The 24,915-nt window shown below is 39.5% G+C and overlaps 3 protein-coding genes across 7 annotated transcripts in view; 1 reads left to right on the top strand and 2 right to left on the bottom strand.

Moving 5' to 3' along the window:
- The window catches only part of dnah6 (dynein, axonemal, heavy chain 6), a 50,286-nt gene extending 42,480 nt beyond the window's left edge, over window positions 1-7,806 (bottom strand). The window contains exons 1-20 of one of the 3 annotated variants that reach the window (XM_046403842.1): window positions 7,623-7,806; window positions 7,239-7,323; window positions 7,016-7,092; window positions 6,673-6,852; window positions 5,993-6,334; window positions 5,726-5,860; window positions 5,464-5,563; window positions 5,315-5,375; window positions 4,842-5,028; window positions 4,620-4,721; window positions 4,426-4,533; window positions 4,118-4,207; window positions 3,905-4,025; window positions 2,143-2,294; window positions 1,767-1,919; window positions 1,326-1,577; window positions 1,013-1,141; window positions 707-820; window positions 435-578; window positions 102-257 (exon numbers count right to left, since the gene is read on the bottom strand). In XM_046403842.1, the coding sequence (XP_046259798.1) occupies window positions 102-257; window positions 435-578; window positions 707-820; window positions 1,013-1,141; window positions 1,326-1,577; window positions 1,767-1,919; window positions 2,143-2,294; window positions 3,905-4,025; window positions 4,118-4,207; window positions 4,426-4,533; window positions 4,620-4,721; window positions 4,842-5,028; window positions 5,315-5,375; window positions 5,464-5,563; window positions 5,726-5,860; window positions 5,993-6,334; window positions 6,673-6,852; window positions 7,016-7,092; window positions 7,239-7,308 (2,673 nt within the window). In that variant the 5' untranslated portion in view covers window positions 7,309-7,323; window positions 7,623-7,806. Of the gene's footprint in view, window positions 1-101; window positions 258-434; window positions 579-706; window positions 821-1,012; window positions 1,142-1,325; window positions 1,578-1,766; window positions 1,920-2,142; window positions 2,295-3,904; window positions 4,026-4,117; window positions 4,208-4,425; window positions 4,534-4,619; window positions 4,722-4,841; window positions 5,029-5,314; window positions 5,376-5,463; window positions 5,564-5,725; window positions 5,861-5,992; window positions 6,335-6,672; window positions 6,853-7,015; window positions 7,093-7,238; window positions 7,435-7,622 lie in introns of those variants that run through there. The other 2 variants (XM_046403825.1, XM_046403833.1) reach the window with 2 other exon arrangements.
- Window positions 7,807-8,194: 388 nt separating this feature from the next.
- On the bottom strand, window positions 8,195-19,441 carry sclt1 (sodium channel and clathrin linker 1). Of its 2 annotated transcripts, none has more exons than XM_046403784.1 (22): window positions 19,304-19,441; window positions 18,836-18,883; window positions 18,043-18,110; window positions 17,772-17,824; window positions 17,538-17,610; window positions 17,143-17,198; window positions 16,726-16,861; window positions 16,018-16,140; window positions 15,754-15,819; window positions 15,014-15,084; window positions 14,061-14,151; window positions 13,687-13,778; window positions 13,178-13,355; window positions 12,923-13,021; window positions 11,768-11,839; window positions 11,574-11,648; window positions 11,288-11,430; window positions 10,873-11,065; window positions 10,154-10,350; window positions 9,406-9,484; window positions 8,635-8,730; window positions 8,195-8,512 (listed from the first exon to the last, which is right to left on the bottom strand). In XM_046403784.1, the coding sequence occupies exons 2-22, from the start codon at window positions 18,867-18,869 to the stop codon at window positions 8,453-8,455; spliced, it is 2,055 nt and encodes a 684-aa protein (XP_046259740.1). In that variant the 5' UTR covers window positions 18,870-18,883; window positions 19,304-19,441; the 3' UTR covers window positions 8,195-8,452. The 2 variants fall into 2 exon arrangements, with proteins under 2 accessions (XP_046259740.1, XP_046259747.1); XM_046403791.1 differs by lacking the exon at window positions 19,304-19,441 and adding an exon at window positions 19,119-19,276.
- Window positions 19,440-24,719, top strand: c2h4orf33 (chromosome 2 C4orf33 homolog). 2 transcript variants are annotated; one of them, XM_046403804.1, is made up of 7 exons: window positions 19,443-19,582; window positions 19,716-19,864; window positions 19,950-20,143; window positions 21,575-21,635; window positions 21,732-21,783; window positions 21,880-22,079; window positions 22,775-24,719. In XM_046403804.1, exons 2-7 carry the CDS (start codon window positions 19,800-19,802, stop codon window positions 22,869-22,871), a joined length of 669 nt encoding a protein of 222 aa, XP_046259760.1. In that variant the 5' UTR covers window positions 19,443-19,582; window positions 19,716-19,799; the 3' UTR covers window positions 22,872-24,719. The 2 variants fall into 2 exon arrangements, with proteins under 2 accessions (XP_046259769.1, XP_046259760.1); XM_046403813.1 differs by lacking the exon at window positions 19,716-19,864 and having other exon boundaries at window positions 19,440-19,582; window positions 22,775-24,717.
- Window positions 24,720-24,915: the final 196 nt, after the last annotated feature.

The raw sequence follows: 24,915 nt of genomic DNA, 5'->3' as shown, positions 1-24,915 counted from the left end.
AGACTAAGTGGTAGTAAACTACTACTACTTGGTCCTTACTACCCTTTTACTGACTTAAAAGTATGCCAAGCTCATTATGATGCTGTATATTTATGTCTTACCTCCTGTATATCCATGCCATAGGAGAAGATACTGATCTCCTCCAAAACAGTCACAGTAAGCTTCTCCACATTCAGCGAGGTATCGACCACAGACTCCAGAATCTTCCAGTGCTCAGGTTTCATACACGGATTTCGGAGATCAGTGATCACAGGCAGCTGCCAAAAAACACAAAAATTTGTAAACAGTGTTACAAAGTTTAAGGCTAAACCTCTTGCTTGCAGTCCATATTTCAATGTGGCATAATTTCAATTCAATTTTTGACAATTTTGTTATTTATTCCACATACTATATACATTAATTTCAGTCACTCCATTATACATTGTCCTACGCACCCTCTGCTTCATGACTTCCACCTTGTCCTTAAGACTTGATACTACATTATTACGTGGCAGGCCCTTCTCCAGCTGGCTGATGTACTTTCCATATTTGATGACCTGTGAGCTGAATTGTTCCAGATCTAGTTGCTCAAGTGTGCTCTGAGAACAGATGAACATGGAAGGACACAGTCGAGTTTAGAAGAGAGACAGAGCTGTTCACAAGTGTCTGTACAAGACACTACATGTGAGTTCAAACCTTCATACACAATACATTAAGTGCCTCTCACCTGCCTCCATCCATCTTGTAAAGAGTCCCATTCCTCTAGAGAATTCCACAGCAGTTGTTTCAGTCTAAACTCTGTGCTCAGCTCCTCCAAGGTGTCAAACTTGGTCACTTCGACCTTCATTCATCAGATGTTAGAGGGAGAAAACTAATTTGGGCTGTGTTCATTGGTATGCTTGTTAGTTAAAGTTTAAGGGTTAGCTGGACTCAGATGACCTACAGAGAATAAATTTAGGGCTTGACCTGGAACATGCTTTGTGCAAAAATATAATTTTGGATTTTAACTGAACGATCTAAAGAATTACAGCACCTTGAATTTCTTCTGGTACGATGTGCAGGTGGAGGCCTGAGCCTGCAGCTCGTCTATGTAAATCTGGATCTCCCCCAGCAGTAGACGAATTTGAGAGGAATCTGCATTAATGTCTAGGATTTGTGGATCCTACACATAAAAAAACATGCAAGTGAAACAGAGTAAAGATATATACATACATGTAGAAACAACTTAAATAACAAGGCTTGGGATGACAAACTATGTATTCTTAAATTGTTAAGCATGTCGAGTATCCTTTTTAATTTTGATTTACCAGCATTAATGCAAAAATGAATACAACTTCTACACGTACCTGTGACTTAAGCTTGATTTCCATGACCTTGCAGTTCAGCTCCATTATGTCTTTGTTCAGGGAGCTGCAAAACTTGTCCATGCTGGAGTCCCACTCTGCCAGTGCGTCATCGATGACTCCGTGCAACGAGTTAATGGAGGGTTGCAAGGTGGCAAAAACAACAAGATCCCCAGGTGGTGTGGGAACTGAGTACATGTTAATCAGATTGTACATCTGACATACTGCCTCCTGCTCCTCTTCGAGCACTGTTATCTGGTCAGAAGGAAAAAAGAAATAGGGTGTAAAGAGTGAAGAACAAGTGGGTCACAAGAGGAGGTGAGAAGAGGGGAGTAGGCTAGGTTGATAATTGGAAACTGTAATAAAAACTTTGTTTTGCTGGTTTGGTTACACACACTTCGGATTTCTATAGAAACTGTTAACAACATAAAATTTATGCCTTACCCTCTTCTGTATCTCATCCAGGAATGTGAGGGAGTTGGCTAACTCAGCAGTAGTCGAAGGACTGAACTCTAGTTTAAGCTGGGCTTCACAAGCCTCAGCAATGACAGCATCTAGCTTCCTCTTAGCCAACTGACTCAGCATCTCGTTGACAACCTACAGCAGAGATTCAGTGTAGAGAAATGTTACTACAGGTCTACTATCACTCTGATGTCCTGGACGTCGCTTATATATTAGATTTAGTGAAGTTTAATGAACAGTTAAAGTAAAGTACACGTTAATCATGGTCAAAAACTCTCCATAATTTGATTAACTTTAATTAAAAGCAGTTGTGTAGTAGCAGTAATGCAGTACGTGTATGCGTATAGCCAGTCCTCACCTCTAGACAGCGAAGCGGGGAAGACACAAGCTTCTCTCTGAGCAGCGTTTTGTCCACAAGCAGTAAGCCCAGATGCCTCTTCTGATGGATGGCTAAGGCCTCCTTATGCTCACTGTGGTATAACTCTAGTGCTTTTCCAAAGAAGGCCAAACCTGTGCAAGAAAGCAGTCAACCTCCGTCAGTCTAAAAGAAGCATGTTACTTTGTTTGCTTTACTCATTAACTAAAACTTGTGCATGTTTGCTTTTAAGAGTCTTTTAGGCTTTATTTTCTTCTTTGTTTTGTATGTAAGTATTTCATGTGCCACAACAACATAAGAGGAAAAATGGAAAAAAAGTAATACGTACACACAGACACACCAACATGGTTAGACAAATAAATAAATGTTAATATTCATATCCAAAAGCAAATGTATACCTTAGTGTTCAAATTAGTTACTGTGACAATTATATGTAATTATATCTTTCATAACTGCATTTTTTCCTTTTTGCCTCCATCCAAAACCCTTCTGCCATTAACCCTTTCTCATCTCTGAACAGTCTTCCCAGATGTTTTCCAGCTGCTCACAGGAGCACTGACAAAAACAATTATATTGTAGTCATTTCAGTCAACACAACCCTCAGCAGCAATGATGAAGATAAAAGGTCAATGAAGAAAGGAATTAAATACAGAAGTAAAACAACTAACTAATTACTAACTCTGCTATAACCAAAACAGTTTTAGCATTGAGAACTATACACTTTAGCTTAAAATACAAATATCTGAAACATACACATCTAGAAGAAGTAATTAGCGGTTGCAGATGAAGAAATATCAACTGCATTGCTTATGAATGCAAAACAGTTCGGCAATCCACTCTCACTCTGTCACTACTACTACTAATCTCTGTCAGTTGCTTTCCTTAACTTTAATGCAAAAAGGAAATGATTCCAAAACAGACTTAAGTAAACTGCATTACCACGCAATATTGCAACTTGCAATTTAACATATTCCTGACAAAAACAAAATATATCTACAAGTTGATTTTCCTGTTGCAAAAAAATCTATATTCAAACCTATGACATACTTTTGAACACCGACAAGTGTAGTTTATGGATTATAAAATAGAAGCAGAATTACTCTGGCTTTAAAGGTACCCTGTAGAGTTTTTGATGATGCGTTGCAGTAGATGGAGCTATGTTTTCATGAATGGGTCCATATTTTGTTTGTACCCTGCACACGTACAGGGATGACTTGCTGCTGCCAGTTTTATGCTATTCTGTTGATTGCCAATTGGTGGCAGTGACACACCAAGAAATGTAGCAATTTGCACACAAATGCAGTGAAGAACGTTGGCAAACAGATGTAAACAATGCAGGATTTAACATAATGAAAACATTAGCTTTGCAAATAGTAGTTTGCAAAGTAGTATGTGGAAGAAAATGCATTGAACACATTTGTTAGATTTCAAGGATACAACACTGACTGTAAACAGATGTTTTGCTTCTTGTTTCTCAGACACCCCTGAGAAATATCCTATTTGGACTGATGATTCACCAAAAGCACAGACCTAGTTAAAGTAGCCATATTTTTTTTCCCCACAACTTGTCGAGTTGTTCTTAAGTGTCCAAAATATTTTTCCAGTACAGTACAGCTGGTAACAAAGGCCTTGCTCTTATCAACAGAGACTTACATGAGCACTATCCTCAACTGAGCTCAACTTTGTGCTGCGAGTAGGAAATACGTTACAATAACAATGTTGACACTGATGTCTAGTACATCACCATGATCCTGTTGCCGCATTGCATCCAGATCCAGACTCTCATTCTCTTTATAGAACAGTCGAAAACGCTCAAACGTGTGCGAGTACACTCTGGCTGCGTCAAAGGCAAACTGGAATGATTCCTAAGGGGAAAAACAAATTAGCCCCATACTTACACAGTATTATACAAAGTTCAAACTACAGGGAAAGAAATCTATGCAGAGTAAAGACTGACCTTGATATTTTGGATGAGACTTTGAAGGTGGCTGTCATTGTATATGATAAATTCTAAACAGGGGGCATCTTTGTATTTATTTTCCAGTGTCTAAAAGTTAACAAACATACATAAATCAGTCAATCAGAGATCCACTATTGATTAACTTCTAACAGTACCGTGATATTTTAGACACAACAACATTTAGAATAACAAAGTTATGCTGAATAAACACATCATGGCAGTCAGGCTCAGAATCAGAATCACAATAAGCTTTATTGTCATTATACTACAAATACAATGAAATTCTGTGAAGTGGTGTGAAGTACCCCATAAAGTCCAGGCTCTGTTACTGAATCAAAATCAGGATCTGATGAAAGTGTGTTAACAGACATCGCTGTTTTCTCAAAACACCCAATGATTTCTGCAATGGTCTCCTGTAGGTGTTAACAAGGAGTATATTGTAGATGGATATTAAATGGATACAACAAAAAAACAGTTTTTGGCAATTTGGAAGACTAACCTGAAAGTTCTCCTCTGAGGGTTTGTATGTCAAAGCATTTTCATCCAGCATCAGCTCAGCAATGAACATAGGCTGGACAAGGGGAGTTTCCGATCTGACAGACTAAGACACATACACCAACCAAAACTGAACATTGGGTCTGTGTGTTCTTGAAGACTCACAGTTGGTGGATATAGTAATTATTGTGGTTTCACTGTAAGTAGCACTGAAACATTGCCCTACCTTCTTACACATCTCATCTCCAGCAGGGTCAGTGGTACCTTCAGGCTGCTGGCTCCAGCTCTGAATAATGGCATGGCTGGGCGTTTGACAAACCCGTTCCTGGAGCACAGTCAGTAGTTTGGCCACTGCATTCACCACCAAGGTGTGCAAGGTGTTGATGACCAAATAGTCAACAAGACGAATGAAGCTGGGGAGGTGAGAGACAGAGAAGGACTGGACTTAGTTAATGTGATCAATGTGTCTGATTTGTGAGGCCAGAAGCCTTTTTCACAGCAGACATTCTACAGTCATGGCACTGTAGGAGAGGACAGGCAATCATTAATTTCATTTTTCACACCTGTGCTTTCTGACTGTGACATGTAGAAATGTCTTCTGTGATGATAAAAAAAAACAAAAACAAAAGTAGGTATGGTGTGTACCCAAATAAACAGAAAGCAAACAGAAAGAGAAACAAATGAATGAAAATTACCCACCAGATGAGGCGACTAGAGTGAAAACTCTTGTTGATTTGCGCAAGAATTTTCTTTTGTTCATCTGTGACAAAAATAAGAGGACTATCAATCCTTTAATATTGTGGATGTATGTACAGCTCAGTTTCTCCATAAGGTCAGTATGTACGCACGTGGTTTATCAGATATGAACTGTTCTGACAAGTAGTTGCGACAGGCACAAACTGTCACCTCCTTTACCAGGTCCTGAAACTTCTCCAAGTCAGTCAGTACCTGACAATAATAAACATATTGGGGGCAATGAGCTTCTGAGAAGGCATACAAAGACATACACAATGTGTTTACATACAATACATTGGATCAACTTTTCTAGAAATGTACAGTGAATACACAGTACAACATTCAACCAATTTTTCTATAACTGTGCAATGGTACCTCTTGCAGTTGTTGGAATTGAATGTCCTGGAACGTCTGCAGTGTGTAAATGTGTTTTTTCTCCATGTGAAACAAGCCTGTGTCACTAATTTGGTAACACATCTTCCTGATGTCTGTCAGTGCAGGACTCAGAGACTGTATGACATATAAAGACATGAATAACCATAAAGATTGCTCCTCCCAGAGAGGATTTTTACAGTGTATGGTATTCCACACTCATTAAGATGAAGTGAGAGAAATTCCAGACCTCAATTTATACAGACATACCTGATTGACAATTGGCAAACGGTTTCGAAGGTACTCCCTAGCCAAGTGAATCTTCTTGGCGCGAACTTTAGTGATCCATAGATAAAAGGGTTTCCACTTTTTGAAGAGTGCAAAGAAGGGGATGCGAATCAGCTTGCAATAGTAGTCATACTCCTCTTCCCAGTGCTCAAGGGTCATAAAGTCAAACCTGTCCTCACACACTGAGAACACACCTCCATCGCTGATCATCAAATAGTCATCTTTACTGTACTCAAAAATTTTAACTTTGCAAGAGTTGTCCAGGTATCCACCACTCTTAATAGAAAAGGGACGTCTAGGGGGACTAGGGGTTGACACCACATTCTGGGACAACCAAGAAGCGTGAGAGAAATAAGCAAAGATTAATTCCCTCATGCAAATACTGCATTTGAAGACAATAAATAATGAATTCCGGCTTTCATAAAAGGACTTATCAACCCTTTGAAGAGAAGAGACAGATTTTTCCAAGATCATATTGATATCACTCCATTTACCAGTTACTCAGACTAGTTTTCTGGTAGTGTTAAGCTTTACCATTGCTTTAATTTTAGATTTGTAAAATTATTTCATTGTAGAGATATCTTTGAGGAAACCGTCCATCATACACCATGGACATCTTTTAAGCAATGCTTTCCCTCTTTACAAACATGTCTGTCACTGACCGTGGTTGTGGATTGCAGAGGAGGTAGGTGAACAGGTGATTTTTCACGACGCCTCTGTGGCTGTTCTGTTTGGTGAGCTGGAGGTGACGGAGTGTACCAGCCTGGAAAAAGCATCCGCTCACGAGCTTTTAAGTGATGAAGACTGGGTTGTTTCCGTCTTACACGTCTCTTCAGCACAGCCTAGATTAATGGGAAAAAATTGACATCTACAAGAGACCAATATCTACGATAATGTAATGACTTAAAGACTGGGCAAAGACAATATATATTCATATTATGTAAAGTTCTAAATTGGGCACACAGTAGATGATTTTGCATATTATCTTAGTTTGCCAAGTCTGACCTGTGTGTCCTGAACATGGACTGGAGGCCTTGGTAGGATGGTGGAGCTCTGCAGTTCAGGGAGTTTGTGCGTTCGCTCTGGGACAGCATTGCAAGCGGTAGGTTACTGACATTTCATTAGAAGACTCACCAAAAGAAGATTCGCTAGTTATACATTATGACATGTAAGAACAAAGCGACAACTTTTCATGATACTTTAAAGGCTCCATATTAGCTTGTCCTACCTCTGGACTCATTTTCCCTGCTTTGGCCAGAGCAGCTTGGCAGAAAGGCCCTCGGAGATGCAGAGGCCATGACATTTATCACAGGCTCCAGGGAATGGGGCGGGACAGTTCGGTTAGTTAACATTAATACAGCAATAACACGAATTAACGAACAAGGTCATTTATTTGTCCACTGGGTTGCACAAATTAAAGTCAGCTAGTCTCTTCAAGCGTTACACATAGAATAGACACAGATAATCCACAAAATTTAGAATAGGATAAAAAAAATAAAAATAAAAAAAAAAATAGAAAAATACATTCATGCGCTAGCTTTAACCACTACTTGAAGTTAGCGTTAAGCCATTCCAAACGTTAAATATTAAATTAGCAAAGTTTTCAACTTACCTATTATCTGCGAACTTTGTCTGTTTGAGTAAACAGTCTTCAAGTTCTCAAACAAGCCTAATTTCCAAATCTTCAGCTCCGAAATGTTTCTTCTATCTCTTATTTATATTGCGTTATCAAACTATCTACGCAGCTAGTTGCTGACCAAAATCTGAGTTTTACGGTTTCCTAGCAACAAAATTCAATCCCAGCATGCAACGCAGCCAAACAAAGGCACGTTGCTGGTTTTGTGTTTCACCCCGTCAGTCGAAGCTCTGTGAAAAGGCACATTGTCACAGTGTTGGTGGGGTAGTCAACAGTATGTGACTAAACCAGCAGTTTATCTTTCATTTTACAAAAGTCGCAAATATATACAGTAGTAATTACTTTTTCTGATGTAGCTTTAGTTAACCAACCCAGATTTCCACCTAGAGCAGCTTTCATGTAGTACGGCTTCTTTAGTTGTCAAGTAATTTATATAATCTGCAGTTATGCTGTTGAAGAAACCCCCCCAGTGCTGCATATTCAAACCATTGCATTGCTTATCTAATAAACCCTATTCATATATATATAGAATAAAAAAACAGGGCACATTTTGAAGGTGTTTTCTTTTGTACTTATAACAAACTTTATTTTGCACACAGAAGACCATCCTTATAAATACAGTTCACTAGAAAACCTTTCATACAACATTAGTGCATAAAATTGGAGCATGTTTCCATTGTGTCACCACAGCACCAACAACATTATTATTTATCAACATTTTGGCCGAAGCCATATCACATTAAAAAAAAAAAGAGCAGTGTGTTCTAAACATAAATCATTTTTTCCTACAGCACAGTGACTGTTAGTTATACAGGCTCTGGATCAATCACAGTGGTTTTCCTTCGTTGTGACGCCAACATACTCAGCTGTTTTGAAAAAAAATAAAGAAATAAAAACACAGATAAATTATATCAGTATTCAGTGAGATAAGTCAGTCAGGCCATGTCACCATCTGTCTACACAGGGCATATACTGTAATCACCCCTACCTGTTGTGTAGCAGTAGTTGCTCTTTGTTCAGCTTGTGTCAGTCGTCTCTGAAGACGATTCGTCTTCTCTTGATACTCTGTTAACTGCCTCTCATACTGCACGCACATGGACATCAACAAATAAGACATTGTAATGCGTGTAATTATCACTATCCATTACCAAAGACTGACTGTTTTAAACCGCATTTATAAATATACAGAAATTAAGAGTGAATCATCACATTACTAGTTAGTATCACTTTGATACTCAACAGACCCAACACATTTCAGTTCATCAAAGATTATCAAAACCTAAAACTGTACCAGTTCAACATTAATGCAACTAAATAATTTTTACTTTGCATCAATGCAGTACATTTGAGTCAAACAGTTGACAAATACTGTTCTAAAGTCAATAAAATCGACTGCATTAAGTTAAACTTTTACCAACTGTCTTTTCATGCTGCTTGGCATTTCTAATAGTGACACTGCAAGTTTCCTGTAAAATGCCTCCCACATTTTGTGTTTTTTTTAGCTGCTGGGCTGATCACACTTTTACAAAGAATGCCTGACATTTGCAGATGTTAAGTACAGCTGATCATGCCTGAACAGTAAAGGACAGCTCCTCTGCTCACACAAAAGACAGTGTCCTACAGTGCAGGACAAACATCTTGCATTATCTCTTATGAAAGCAAAATTATCTGACAATTGCTCACAGTTTCATCTACCTTAACATTTAAACTTCTCTGTAACGGAAATCAGACTGCAGGGTTGTATGTGTGTTACACAAACCTCAGCAATGGCGTTATGGTCAGTTTCAAGTTGCATCTCCAGATCATGTGAGCGCTGCTTCTGCCGATTCAGCTCCGCCCTGAAATAGACATTTCAAAAATTGGGCTAAGCCACTTCTCATAGATACAGAAACTTTTATAAAGCTTTATTTTCAAGTGTTTAGACATGTTCAATATTGCCAACACATCTCAGCGCAGTACAGCTGTTGCTGAGGGCAAAACAACTTCAGGTGGTAAGTCAATTTTTGTTTCAAATGTTATCAAAATCTATAGCGCTTCACCGCAGCTGTTGCTTATTCTTTAATTCAGTGTTTGAGATAAAACTGATGCAATATGAAAAAAACAGTCCCCCTCGGCGGTATCAGAAGTATCAGAATAACGATTTTTGTTCTTACATCATAAAAACACTGTATTGCATTAAATATTAATTTAGGTATCTCATCTTATTTTCAACTGTATCATACGGGTGTACAGTGTTGCTATAGCAGTCCATCAGTTAAAGGGCGTGTTTGTTTGCTCTTTCTGACCACCACATTGTTTCACATTTATCTACAAGAAAAATATACAAGTAGTCACTATAAGAGATGTTGTTAGAGTGGGCATTTTTTTTTCACTCCCATTCATGTTCCCCATAATGCTTAATATTTAAACTGGCAAAGTTTTGGTCCCGAAGCACAATTCCTCAGCGTATATTTTGTAGCCTTTATTCCTTTTATTAGTAATTACCTTCTACCTTCAAAAGTTCTTACTTGAGGCCTGTAATTTTAGTCTCAAAGGACTGAATCAGGTTCTTAGCCTCTTCTTTCCAGCGCTGGGTACTTTTCTGCTGTGCTGTAAGGAGGCGTCTCAGATCAGCACTGGAGCTTCGGCTGCATTCCTCCAGCTCACGCAGCCGTGCATCCAGTCCTTGTTCCTTCAGGCTGTACTCCTGTTCCATCTGTGACACCTGGGGCAGCAGAGTGATCGGGTTGGGTGCAGCAGATCGCCAAATTTTACTTCAACAGACGGAGATTTTGCATGTCCTACCTTGTTGCAACAAATTGAAATGAATGCTACTTATGTTAACCGTCATTAGTATTATCATGTATGTAAGCTTGACTTGTGTGTAAAGCACGTGTTATATTGCCTGTCTTTCTCAGTTTTTAATCTCATCAGCGTCTCTGGAAATTTCTAAATATTCCCTCCAGTGAAAGCTTTCCAAGTGTTAATCCAAATGATTGTCTGGCAAACATTTCAGATCAGCAAGCAACTAAATCCATTTTTGTTTTCCCTACTGCTTTCATCTTTTCTCCCACTCAAGGCACTCCACTGATTTTACACATGAAGATTATTTCACTTACCAAGTACGACTACTGAGCCTGAAAAAAAACTGTTGTACAATGTCATCTGTTGCTTTAGACTTCGTTTTCTAGAGTCTGAAGGCACCTGTTTCTTCATTTCCTTCCTTTACCGTCGCTCATTAAGTTACCTGTTGTTTGGCCTTTTTTTGGACCAGCAGGGTTTCCTTGCGCAGCTCATCCATCTCCCTGCGGAGCTGCAGGTTCTCCTGTTGCAGCTGGAGCCGCTCGTCACTGACACCGACACAGTCGTCCCGGGCTGAAGCCAGAGAGCCCTGCAGCCGCCGCACTTCCTCCTGGCACCGTGACAGCTCCTCAGTATAGCTACAAATGGACCGATGGATCAAAAAAGGGGTGAGAAAGACAAAGAAATTTGCTATTTTTATACAATTGTCATTTTTGACACCAGATGGAGCTACATGAACAACTCCCTGTGCCACTGCAAGTGGTCCAGGGTTAGAGAGGGAATGGAGTAAGGTTGGGGAGCTCAACTTCTTTTCCAGAACTGTGAAAAGTAAACCTACAGTACTCAGGTGGACTACTTACTCCATCTCTAGCTTTTTCAGTTTGTTCTGGGTGCTTTGCAGAGTGAGGCTCATATCGTCCTTCATCCTCTCTGCATCTAGACATCTCTGGTGAAGGGCATCAATCTTCCTAAACTCTGGCTCTGCCCTGCCCTCCTTATACACCTAACACAAAAAAGACCGCAAGCAGAATTAAAATGATCACTGTCTGAGCTCATTATAAAACCATGTGATCAAACACTATCAGAACTCTGAAGCCAGCTGTAGCAGCTTCCTTTTTGTGGTTTCACTGCTGCTTTCACAGATACCTTCTCCAGTTCTTCCTCTACAGCTTTTCTTTCCCGTAGGGACCTTTCAATCTGAGACTCTTTGTCTGCACACTCCTAGAGAGAACAGGGAGGGTCAGAATAAAAGTAAAACAAATGAGTAGACAGGTAAAGGGTTAAAAAAGGATTTAGTGTAATGTTGAAAGGAATTTGTCCTTAATGGGACAGGTTCTTACCAGCTGCAATGCAGAGAGCTCCTCAGCCATACGGTGGATTTGAACATTGCACTGCTTGCGCACATTATCCACCTGTTAGACACACAGTCACACAGACTTTACTCAAAATGGACATTGACGACTGGGAACATGATAGCACAGCTGCTTTGCATTTTGGTTCCTTTATATACCGGTACCTGGATGGATAACACAAAATCACCAACAAGACAGAAGAAAATGAGGCTCAGTCTTAAAAACAAAACTCCACAGCACTACTAGTGGTCAAAACTCCACAGGGCACCTTTAAACTCATAGTCTAAATAGCAGATAACTCTGGGCATAAATCTAGTTCAGAAACTCCTCTCCTCATCTACAACTGTGTGAGAGGTTCTTATAGTAAGTCCTCAGGAAAGTCCGAGGTCTGACAGCCATTGGGGGCAGTTTTGGGATAACTGCTTCATTACACACGCTTATTTCAGCACTTAATGGCTTTAAGTGAAGACGAGAGAGAGAGAAGATTAAGGTGAAAAAACTGCATGACCTTGGCTTAAATATTTAACCTCAACCTCTGACATCCACCAGAAATGTACCCGTGGGGTAAAAAGGCAAAGGCAGGCAAAGGTCCATAATTTACGGAAAGTCTAACAAATCAACAGTTACTCTATAAAATACCATCATTAATTGAGGGCCAGCCAGAGACTAAGATGACAGCCAGCGCCGAAGCCATACTAAGCTTCATTAACAGGATTACACAGTTGAAGGGTTTGATGAAGACGACCCATTAATTGAGCATTAATCACCATGTCCCCGACTGAGGTTAGGCAGGGGAAAGAGCAGTGCTTTGATTTTGGCCGACTACATCAGCAAAGTTAGAGGCTGCGCTGCCAAGCAAGGCTAATTATGAATCACAAATTCTGTGGTTTCTGTAGTTTTTACAGATGTTTTTCTTGTATACAGAGTTGGCACCTAATACCTTGACATCACCCAGAGCTTTTAAGCAATGGTGACACATTCGGTAGCTTGAAAGTAGATTTTAGTCACACAGCAAATTACATGGAGGCTATTTAGTAGAATAAGCTGTGATTCCAAGATATTCTGCAGATTTTTTGGTACAAGCGCATAGAGTTTCAGTGCTGTATCAACTTCCCAGCAGTTCTTGCTCAGTAAGCGATTCACCTCTTTTCTAGTGCGGACTGCGGCATCCTGGATTAACTGCTTGATGGCTTCCTTTGTCTTCTCCAATTCTTCTGCCTTCTGTTTCTCTCTTAACAGAGCCTAAAGGGAGAGGTTAAAGACAGACACACATTTCAACGGACAAAGGGATGAAGGGATGTGAATGCTTGCGAAAAGATTAATGGGAAGGCTTGGCCAGTGAGGAAATAAAAAAAAAAATTGAGGAAAGTAAAGAGGTGTAAGGTAAGACAGAATCACCTGGTCCTTCTGCAGTGCAGCCTCCTCAGCCACCTGAACGCTCTCTCTGACTTTGGCCAGGGCCTCATACTTCTCCTCTTCTAGGGTGGTGCAACGTGCCTGGAGTTCCCCCACCTTCCTCTCCCACACAGTTTGCTCTCGGCGAACTGCTTCTGCCTCCTGAGATGCAGCTTTTAGTCTGACATTGGAGAAAGAGGAAAGAGTAGCAGCAGCTGGGAGAAAGACAGGGAACTACTGACTGGCTCTCTGTAATTCTGATGTAAAATTCTATGGCTTCCCAAAAGAGTCATACACCCCACTGCTACCCACAAATTCACCTACTGTTCTTTCTGAAATTGGTTAATGTTGTTGGGTTTCTGCTATTTATTTTTATTTTGAAAAACAGAATGTGGCACAATTGTGTCTTGTGGCCAATTTGGAAAACCTTCTCAAAGTTCCACCATGCTGCATAAATGTGATAAGTGGCTGAAATACTTGAAAGGATAAGAAAAAGGAGAAGGTGTATTCACCTGGCCTCTAGCTGGCTCAAAGCTGTCTGAAGCTGCTGGAGCCGTCTGTCTGCTGCATCCTCTCGGCCCTGAGCCTCTGCCACATCTTCTTCCTAAATATAAACACACACATACATATTTTTCTTAACTAGATTAATAATTTTGTTCAAAAAGTTTGGCTACTATAGATCAAACAGCCAGAAAACCTGACAAATGTTTCATACACTAAGAAATCAAACCAAAAGCTATTTCATTTGTTTCACAGCTACATTAATGTGGGTTGTCCTGATGAAGTCCTCCACAACCTACCCTTCTCCCATGAGTTGGAAAACCAATTTTCTCCAATATATATATTTTAATCTATGAATAATCTATATGTATTTATCTTCTCTCACCCGTCTCTGCATCTGGTCCTGGAGATTCTGCAGCAATTTGGTCATCTCATCCACTTTGGCTGTAGCTGTCCTCAGCTCAGCCTTGGACTGCCTGCACCAGGAGGACAGGGAGAAAGCAACAGTTGAAAGTGAAACAGGACAGTAGCATCTTGAACTGACAGTTACATTATTTAGTCAAAGAAAATGGTTCCGTTTTAAGTAAGATGAAATACCTAATATACTTATTTTCTTCATGCCAAAAGTTCCATAAGAGGATTGATATCACACAATCTACATCAGCATAAAGACAGGCAACACAGGGGGGGACAGTTTGTCTGGCTCTTTACAAAGGTAAAGAAAAAAAAAATCGCCCACCAGCACTTCTGAAACTCACTTTTACACTTCAGTTAGCTCACAAGCTTTAGAGGTGTTGACAGGGGGATTTAGTTACCTTTGAACAGGGTCAGGCTAACTGTTTGCCCCAGTTTTTCAGTTTTTGTGCGAAGCTCAGCTAACCAGTTGATGGCTTCATCTTTCCTGTGCAGACATAGAATTCATACTGATCTTTTCATCTAACTCAGCAAGAAACACTATTTCCCAAAATGCTGAACTAGTCCTTTAACGTAAAGGTAGAAGGTAAAGGTTAACCACAATTCATAGGTCTTTTGTTCACAAAGAAAATATCATGCACATTCTAATTTTGAACTATGCGTAGAAAACACTGAGACTCTTTCACACCAAATTAATTGTGCAATCTGTCCCCACCCATTTTAGACACTAACTTGCATCACTTCAGCTGGAACAACTTGGGAAATTGTACACGAGTCACTGACCACGAAACAACCTTTTCACCTGACAACTTCACAACAGATGTAGGAAATTGTTGTTACATGGTTAAAAGTAACCTCACAGACCACTTTCACAAAGTAGGACCTCTGGCAGCAGCCATTTTGAATCTCAAGGTATTTAGTTACCTGAGCTGACTGTGTAGCTCCTCCATCTCCATGCTCTGCTCTGCCACCGTCTTTAGGAACTGCTGGTTCGTCTGTGTGTGACAAGAGACACAAGTCTGCCATTTGTGTGGCATGACTCCAACACACACCTCGAACTGTATCCCAAAACCAACCTTCCCCTAAAACTTCTCTCTCTGTCTGTGTCCTTTTAGAACAAACTTGGGGGGTCTCTGTCAGTCATTCATGGCTACAAGGTCTGTTGCTGTCACATACAGTACTCACAAAGGCTGTTTGTGCGATAAGCCAGAGATGGGAAAGCCCTAGGCTTGCCCCCTCATTAAAAATGCATCTTAGAGATATAGTGTTACTCTCTCCTCACACACTGTGTTGTGTCCCAAATAAGCAGCAGGCACACTTGTGTATGTGTGTGCATTGATTTGTATATAAGTAAACAGAGACAGAGAGAGAGAGAGAGAGAGAGAGAGAGAGAGAGAGAGAGAGAGAGAGAGAGACTAGTGTACAGCAGCACAAGCCAAAAAAAGCAAAAGCTAAGATAGTTAGAGGATTACCAGGCGAGCTGGCACTCCAATATACAACCAAGACAGTTCTGGCTGATAACCAGAATGATTTAGAAACCGAGTCACTTAGTTACAAGATTAATTATTATAGCACAGTTAATTTCAGTGAAGTGCATGGCATTTCGATCCCATGCCTAATTAGGAGGCAATAATTTAACACGCTTTTAATTAACCATCACTTACCGATTCCAGTTTCTGATTGGCCAATTGAAGTTTGTGTGTGTGCTGCTGGAACTGAACAAGCTGATCCTATGATGTAAGAAAAAAAATGGCATTTAATAAAAGTTAACTGCTTGTAATTACCTCACTCTTATATCAAGCATTAACTGAGGCCAAACTGCACTAATTAATTTCTATAATAATGGCTCCATCTAGTGGTGAACGGCTGATGTGATTTTAATGAGCTAAAATATACTGGCTTTGAATGTTAATGTAGTAGTACTGAACCTTGAGCTGCTGTCTCTGAGCATCGTGGATCTGTCCGTCAGAGACAGTCTTTTGGTAGAGCTGCTGGAGGCGGTCCAGCTCTTGGGCTGCTGTCTGCCACAGCTCCATAGCCTGCAATCGCTCCTTAACAAATGCAAGCAAAAATATACACATGTTCATACGCACTAAGATAAGATAAAATAAGACAGAACTTTATTAATCCCGAAGGAAATTCTTGTGATAGAGATTGCTTAAAAGAGCACATTACAATACACTATTTATTGCGAAACAGATTGGTAAGACACCAGTGCATTTCCTGGGTCAGGGACATGCACTGATTCTAGCTATTACGGGAAATAATAGTAAAAATAATTAGATGGTTAGAGTGCGAAATGCTAAATACAAGGCAAGTGAGTAAAACCAGTGCCTAATGCAGTAGCAGAATTTACACAAAATAACAAGTAACAAAGATAAATTAGTAGACAGGTAGTATACACACGATACTGTGAATTGACATTGCACGTGATATTGTGGTATCACTGCATACTGATGTTGGTGTGTTGGCAAGAATTGATATAGATAAGAGGCCTTTCCTCATCTAACTCCCAGAACGACAGCAAACAATCGCATTTTCCGCTGTGTTGGAGCATTTCTTTAGATTATACCATGACACAGTATGACAAATTATGGACTGTGCAAACATAATATTACATTTGGACATATGCAGACCTGTTCAGACAACTGGATCTGTTCTTGGAGGTTTCTGGTGACAGCGTCCTCTTCCAGTATGCTGCCCTCCACTCCTGAAGCCACAGGCAGGGCATGAAGCTGCTTCTCAACAGACTCCCTCAGCTCTGCATGCAGCCTGGCAAAGGTGGGGGTGGATATTCAATGGGTCACTTATAGAAAGAATAAAACTGCAGTTATCTTTTGATTTTAAGTAAAATATCAAGCATACTTCATAACACATACATATCTCACATACAGCTACAGCCAAAAGTCACTTAATGCATAATAATTCAAGTTAGATAACCCATCCGTATGTGGTCTTCTTTAACAACATTACAAATGACAGAAAAGCTCAGCTCACTTCTTGTGTGACTACTTTTCATATGTTTTCATATGTCATCATTGGAATTTTTCTACCTTTCATTCTCCTTGACGACCATCTCCAACTTCACTTTGACATCTGTCATCAGCGTCTGTTGATTGCAACAAGTAAATCATTACAGAGTTTTGTTAATTATTTAAGACACCCTAATACATTTTAGGGTATCTGCAATCAAATCTCATTCTGGATTTTTCACATTTGAAAAGAAACACGTTAAAATAAATTAGCAGTATCCTTTAAAGAAGGTCAGTAACAAAAACAAATTCAGACCACTCAGCTCCATCTTTTAATGAACTGGGTGGTTTTCCCACAGAACACTGCACTGTAAACAGGTGATTAATGTTATTCACTTCACCTGTTAGTGATTTTAATATTTAGTTTTCTGTAGGTTAGGTAAAGATATTTAGAGTTGCATTTGTGTGTTTTTCACCTGGTATCTCTGCAGCTGTTCGGTCATTTCATCCATATGTCGATCATACTCCGCCATCAGGGGAGCCATTATACTGCAATATAGATAAATAATGATGTCATTTGTGTTTTGTTTTTGTTTTTTTTTTAAAAAAGCAAGATTTCCCACGCACTCATATTGACTGATTATTGACTGTTTGTTCTCCCCAGAACTCAAACTTGCAACTGGAATGTGTCGACTGTTATTGCACCTGACCTTCTATCAGAGAGCCAGGGTGCAGGAGACACCGTCCGTCTTGCTTCTTCAACCTGATGGAGGTAGGAGATGTAGCGTATGAACGATGGCATGATGGGATCTCCAGCTGTAGTTAGTTTTACTAAATAGTATTTATACTTTTATTACACACATAAAAAAATGAAATGGAGAGTTTACAGAGAACAAAGACTTCACAAATGCAAATCCCCACAAATGTATGGTATAATCTTTATACTAAATTTAAATCTTTTACAGTTAGAAAAGTTTGTACCTGAGATGATGTGGATTGAGGGTGTTGCCCATGCTGATACTGGCCGAGAGCTGAATTTAACCTTTGGACTGAAGAAGAAAAAAAATAAAAAAGCACTAAGTCAAGCACACACACTCAGGTTGCACCGTTATTCAGAGTTGCCAGGTTTCTCCACCAAACTATTTTTGAAAATTCAGAGTTCTGGTTTCAAATAATATCATCCGCCAATTAGAAAAAGACTGAAAATATCCTCAAAGTGCAGGTTGACTCCAGAGTTTAGGATCTTCGAGGGCAGATCGAGCAATGGTTGACTGTTTTTTCGGGTAAGCCAAGCCAAGTTAGAGCAGTTTTGCTAAGCGTAGTAAAAATTTAGGCTAGAAGTTAGTTACAGTTCATAGTTAGTGCAGGACACATATAAAAGAATCAGCAAGGATGATTCGAGCCAAATGGATGAGCGAGCCAAAAGTCATGAAAATTAGTAGAAAGACATAAGAATCAGTCCCGAACAACCCCAAAAAACTGGTACAGGCATGTCATTAAAAACACTTGATATGGTTCATTACAGTTGAATTGCAGACATTGCAGTATCACAATTAATCCCGGGCTGGATGCATAATGTTGTGGCCAGATGGTCCAGGCACACACGGCGTTAACCACCCTAAAGCACTGTCTAACGTTTACTGGACTGTGCTAACTATTTGCTAAATTCCATTGATGTGTAGGTCATTAAGGAAAATAAGCCTGCCTATATCAGCACTTTTAAGTTGGTCAATTTTGATGGACCTGACAACCTGGTAGTGTGTCCTGAGCTTACCTTGATCACGTAAAAACTCAACTTCTGCTTCCATGATGAAGATGTAGCCTAGATAAAAGCAAAACAGGTAGCGCAGGGAAAATTGAACACCATCACCAGTGACGTTACTACGCCAAACTCAACATTAACGTTAAAAGAGAAGCAGGTACAATCTGGCCACGAGCTAACTGTTTTTAAGGCAACATTTTACTGCAAGGGTTTAAAAACTACTTAACTTTTTAAAATACACGCTTTGAGCAAAGCTGCTTAAAACCAGATAGCCAGCTTGCGTTACTGTAGTTACCTAGCGAAGCTAGCGTTAGCTTGGACAGCTAATCAATCTCAGCTGAGCTTAGCTAGCCTAGCTAAACAATTTGATCTGTGAGACAAATGGCTGATTTGCAACACAGAAACATTTCTGAATAAAGTGGACGTTCGTGAGTTACAAAAATGTATTATATGACGTGGTGTTTTTAAATTAAAAAATACCAAAGTGGAGTCTTTAGTTCAATCCTCGGTTCCGCCGTCGGGTTTGAAGCAAACAAATAGCAGCCAATGACAATGAAGGTAAGCACCACAGAAGTGGTTCCGTCTGTATTATAGGGAAGTAAAAACGTTCCGGTCTGTGATGGGAGGCTTCAGTTGGATATTTTGAATGATATGTCGGTTCATAAAATCCTATCTTTTAGTTGCAATTTGAGTATTATGCATGACGTTTTTCTTTCGAAAAAGATTACGTCTCATCTGAAACCACAACCTGGAAACCAAGTAAGTACACTTAGTTTGATAGGTGATAGTTCGTAATTTTCCATATCAGGAAGTCCAGTTGAGTATCTTTAAAAGTTACTGAGTAACAGAGCTGCATTTAACATAAACCTAATTTGATAACAAACTACTGTAGGAGCCGATAAGGGTGTCTATTAAGACATGACAAGCGCAGCCGGGGCACAGTTGAGAGACCTGGAGTCTTTGAAGCTTTGACAACATGGATCCTGCTCGTGGAATACAGTTTATAACACTAATCCACTTTATTTTATGCTGTGAATTTCTGTATGTTTGCAATTCGTTGCTGCACTTTGTCACTATGGCGGCATTATAAAATCAGATTTACATTCTTATTTAATCTTTCTTTCAGTCCGCAAACACAAATGCAGTTTTTGATTCAGCACACCTGGGATAGCGATCCCGTGAACCATGACCCCATCAGGATCGTCTTTTCTCCTGGCCAAGGAGGGCTGAAGATTGAGGTGTTTGGTCCTTTCTTCAACGACCCAGCAGCTCCTGCCGGACCCGCTAGTCAGCCCTTCCCTGGACTCTGGGATTATGAAGGTGGGTAAGAAGGTAGGAACTCAGGTGAGAAGGAATGTTGTACTGTACGTATGGTGCTGCAGTAAATAACTTCCCAAGACGTGCAAATGCATGCGTGCAGAAAGGCGTTTCTTGACAAATCCATGATAAATGTCTATGAGGTTATTGCAAAAGTTTGATCTCAAAGGAGACAAAATTAGTGTTTTTAATGGAATAGGACATAAAGTCACACTGGCAAATAGAATAACTAAATGTCAAGCCAAAAATGTGTTCTGTAAGTATGAATTTAAAAATTCAATCATTTATAATATGAAGACTGATTTGTGCAATGTTGGTACAGTGTTGATGGTACAATGTTTATTTTTGACTTTTTCCCCAAGGTTTTTAGTAGCCCTACCTAATTTACATTGTTTTTTATTACACTGCTAATAATAGGAATAGTTCAACATTTTAGGAAAAATATTTGTTTGTTTTCTTGACAAGCTACATAAGAAGATCTGTATGACTTTCATTTATATCTGTTCAGTATGAAGCTACAGCCAGCAGACACTCAGCTTATTAAAGAAATACACCCACCAACTAATTACTAATTTACAGGTTATATTGTGTATCATTTTTCCAATCTGTATAACAAGTGTATAAAAGTGTTAAAAACATGAGTTGTTTCCTCTGTTGATCCTCTAAATGAACTCTGACTATCCCTTTGACTCATTAGAATTTATCAGTTATATCAATTCTTGCAGTGACACACTCCAGACTCCTCGGTGTTGACTCAAACTGAAGTTTAGAAACTTCACAAAGGTCGGATTTATGGCCTATTGTAATAGATAGCGTTTTATTGTACAGGTGTTGCTGTTATGGTTCCCACCCCCAAGGCAAGTTGTACTTATTATAAAGTTGTTATTCCAGTCATGATTTAGGGTTTCAGTCTGTATCATGCAATTTTAGGTCCTTCTAAAAGGTGAGATAAAATTATGAATATAGTCCGATGAAGTTGGAGAGATGAGGGACTAGCTGTGTTTATGAGGTCATAACAGTAATTGCATTATCATTATTATGGTGACATAGCAATTAAGCCCAGTGATGAGGTTGAGTAATAACAATGCTATCTAATTGACCTTAAGTAGGTTCGATTTCCATTTAATGAGGCCCACATATTTGGCCTCATTAATGTTACTTATTAGATTGGAAACCAACCCCATTATTATCTAACGTAGATAATGAGTATGGTGCTCGGTTAGCTGGGGTGCTGATCTTCATATCTTATGTGAAAGTTTATGCATCTGTCAGTTGTACATTATATTATTAAACTTTTCTTAAAATAAATGACTAAAATTATATAATTATTGGTAGTCATTGTCTTTTTTTTATAGGCACTGTTGAGGCTAATAACATCTTTTTAAGTAGTTTAATAATGGAGGATTCAGTTATGTTTCTGCTTCTTCTCCTCAGTTGTGGAGTCTTTCTTCCTTGACAGTACTACAGAAAATTACCTCGAAGTGGAGGTTTGTCCGTAAGTACAAAGCTAAGCTGTTTGAACATCCATTTCTGTGAACATATGTTCATAGACAGTCTTAATGCAAACATACGTACTGTGTTTTCGTGTTAGGCATGGGCAACACCTCATATTACTGCTGTCAGGAGTTGGCCAAGCATTCCTGGTAAGCAGATATCAAATAAGTTATTGAAGGGGGCAGCTGTACTTTGAGATAGCTGTTTATGTATCTCTCATTTTTGTCTTTGAATTCTTTCTCCAGCAACAACTCCCCATGGTGTTTAATGCCACAATCACAGGGGACAGGTGGATGGGTGAGGCTCTCCTGCCCTGGTCTTACTTCCCTCCCAATATCAATAAGATGAACTCCTATGCAATTCATGGCTCAGGAGAGAAGCGTACATATGAGGCTCTCTATCCCATCCCTAAGGAGGACATAGTGGAAGGCCAAAAACCCAACTTGTAAGTATTCTGACTCCTATGAGGACCCTTGTTTGAGGTCATGTAGGACATGCACACAGACATTGTTCACAGTAAAAGATTATTTTGTTTTGACGGGGCACTGCAGCAATTTGCATTTCCATGAAGTTGGGGGACTTTTGAGAGACATATGAAAGAGGGGTCAAAATCACATAAGCAGAGGTCAGTGTGTCCTGACTTTCAGTCACAAGTATGGGTCAAGCTCCAAAAACACTGACGCCTACATTTTCTGTACCACAACTTCATAATTTCATTAGTCTTCATCAAACTGCTGCTTGCTGTTGCAAATTTAAAGCCACAATATTCCCAATGATCTCATGAAGATTATTTTGATGGCATCATCATGTTTATTTTCTTTACTTTAGAGACCTTCCTCCAGAGTCTCGTAAAACATTTTCCAACCATTTTCTGTTGTACTTTTTGTGATAACTTATGGCAGTGTAAAATTATTGGGGTGCCCTTTTTAGTTATTTTTTTCAGACATTTAAGTTGAAATCAAAATCTGTGGAGAAAAGTGTGGATGACAAATTCCTGACAGGAAACCTCAGTCAGCTGTCACCCAACAAATGGCTAAATAATTACACTCAAAAATGAGAAGTATGTTAGATGTGTGTATGAATGTATAAATGTTTATGATCAAATTTTGCACTTTTTGAAGTTCTCACTCTGTTTCTTAGTCACCGGTTGGAGTATTTCCAAAATTTCCGCCTGCAAAGCATCATGGGAGAGGATTGGGTCCAGCCACCATCTGATCTTTGGATTGGGAAGCCTTGAGCTTTTCAAAAACACTCCCTCTCATTCACTGTCATGCACACTCACACACACACACACACACACACACACACACACTACAGTGGCAGGGCAAAAGTACAAACACTCAGTGACAATGAACAAAGGGCAATCAATCCTTATTAGTTAATGATGTTGAACGATATGACAAGAAATATGTTAGCAGCTTGTCAGAGCATGTTAGTCATCTCACACATCTGTACATGCATACAGTCACACACACATCACAAGGTGTTGGATGTCACCTTAAATCGCCTTGGCAGCACGTGACCTGCAGCAGTTATGCTGCAGATGGAGGCAAGGAATGCTCACTTTGACATTCAGCTCCTCTGTAGCCTGTGCGTTTCACTTCAGTGAGGTGAACCACAGCAGGTTCTTGTGATTCTTTGCCCTTATTGTGAAAAAACACACACACAACTGCATAGCACAGAAGTGACAAATCATCTTTTCAAAGAGATACATGCCAGAGCTTTTCAGTTAGTGCTATGATGTAATTAGATCCTTCTGCAATCATTCTACTGCCATAAAGGCATTTCTTTTTACAGTTATATCTTTACATATTGATTACATGTTGCTGATGGTATTTGTGATGTGTAATCATGTCTAGTTATTAAAGTGATGGTTCATCATTTTGAGAAATATGCTTTTGTGGATTTTGCTATCTTTTGACCAAGCCTGGCTAGCTGTTTCCCCATGTTTTTGTCTTTGTGCCAAGTAGCTTAGCTAACCGACTTACGGCTCTAGCTCCATCTTCTCATCTAACTCTCGACAAGAAAGCAAAGAAGCTGTTTTCCCAAAATGTGGAACTATTCCTTTAACTTTTCCCATGTTCAATATGTGTCCTCACTTTTGACACACAGAGCATTGCCCTTTCAAAACATGCATATTTGAAACAGGCCGATTACTTACTCTGGTATTGCTGCTTGCAACTTTCTCAGTTTTTCCAAAATAGATAGAAAGTCTTGTCTTATTAATATTTCAAACTTTTATTCAAGCATATAATTTCCACATTAATGCTGTTACACTGATTTAATTTACTATCAATGTAACATTTGTCAGATTCCTCATCATAAAAACACTGGACCACATTCAAAAGGATTGCTGTAACACAGATTCATTTAATCTATGCCACAGCAACTCTTCCTGAACTGGTATATCAATACTTTAACTTCAATACGTGACTTAAAACTTAACATGGTTATGACATGGATTTATATCATCACGGGAGTAATAGTGTGTCACTGGCAAATGCAAATTTTTGCATCGGTGTGGGACAAGGAAAATAACTAAAACGCAGTAGGACAGCAATTACTTTTAATGTGGAGGAGATGAAGAAACCTTTAGAAAACCAGAGTGTGGTGCATTTTGGACTGAGCAATTCGAGATGGGTTTTTTTTTTTAGGTGGCCTAAATGCATTTTGGTGCTGTCCTGCTCCACAGCTGTACATTTATTCCTTATCTTCCTGATTTTCTATTTGTCCAGAGGAAACTGGAACTTCATGTGGAACAAGTTTTCAAGTCTCACTTCATTCTCCTACTGTTTGTCCCTCATCTTGTCTCTGTGTGTGTATATCTTATTCCCTGAGTTGAGTGAAGCCCTAAGGCCCCGTCCCCCCATTGCTGTACAGAGTGCTGTTCACTTGGTTTATTTAAAGTTTATTAATACTGAACGTGATGTGGATCCAAATTGTACCAACTTCAGCACTGCAAGTCCTTGGGTCTGCAGCGTTACACCTGCCGAGGGGGAAGTAGATTGGATGAAAGGCTCTCGAGATACCCAGAGACAGACAGAGATTCCTGGCTTTATGATTGTATGATATAGATTCTGAATGACAAATAAAATAGTAGATTGAAAGTTTGACTCACTGAGACACATTGCAGTTCATCACCCTCATATATTTATAAGTCCCCCTCAATTACTTTTCCACCTATTTTTTAAGAGTTGAGATCACAGGCCCTCTGATCCCCAACATTCACCGACGCACACACACGATAACTGAGGACTCGCAAATCTCTGTCTTCTCTTCAT

Source organism: Scatophagus argus, chromosome 2 (genome assembly GCF_020382885.2).
Source record: "Scatophagus argus isolate fScaArg1 chromosome 2, fScaArg1.pri, whole genome shotgun sequence".
NCBI classification, from domain to species: domain Eukaryota; kingdom Metazoa; phylum Chordata; class Actinopteri; family Scatophagidae; genus Scatophagus; species Scatophagus argus.
Note: the sequence above shows the minus strand (reverse complement) of the source record. Positions and strands in the feature narration are given on the sequence as shown.

Bases quoted from the DNA above. Each gene is read 5' to 3' on its own strand.
- sclt1 (XM_046403784.1), bottom strand. From the start codon at position 18,869: ATGGAAGCAGAAGTTGAGTTTTTACGTGATCAAG. The intron at 14,152-15,013 runs GTAACTAAATAC...CTCCTGGTGCAG, and splicing joins GAGCTACACAGTCAGCTCAG to GCAGTCCAAGGCTGAGCTGA. The intron at 10,351-10,872 runs GTAACTTAATGA...CTGCTGCCCCAG, and splicing joins AAAAAAAGGCCAAACAACAG to GTGTCACAGATGGAACAGGA.
- c2h4orf33 (XM_046403804.1), top strand. From the start codon at position 19,800: ATGGATCCTGCTCGTGGAATACAGTTTATAACACTAATCCACTTTATT. The intron at 21,636-21,731 runs GTAAGTACAAAG...TTTTCGTGTTAG, and splicing joins CTCGAAGTGGAGGTTTGTCC to GCATGGGCAACACCTCATAT. The intron at 21,784-21,879 runs GTAAGCAGATAT...TTCTTTCTCCAG, and splicing joins GAGTTGGCCAAGCATTCCTG to CAACAACTCCCCATGGTGTT.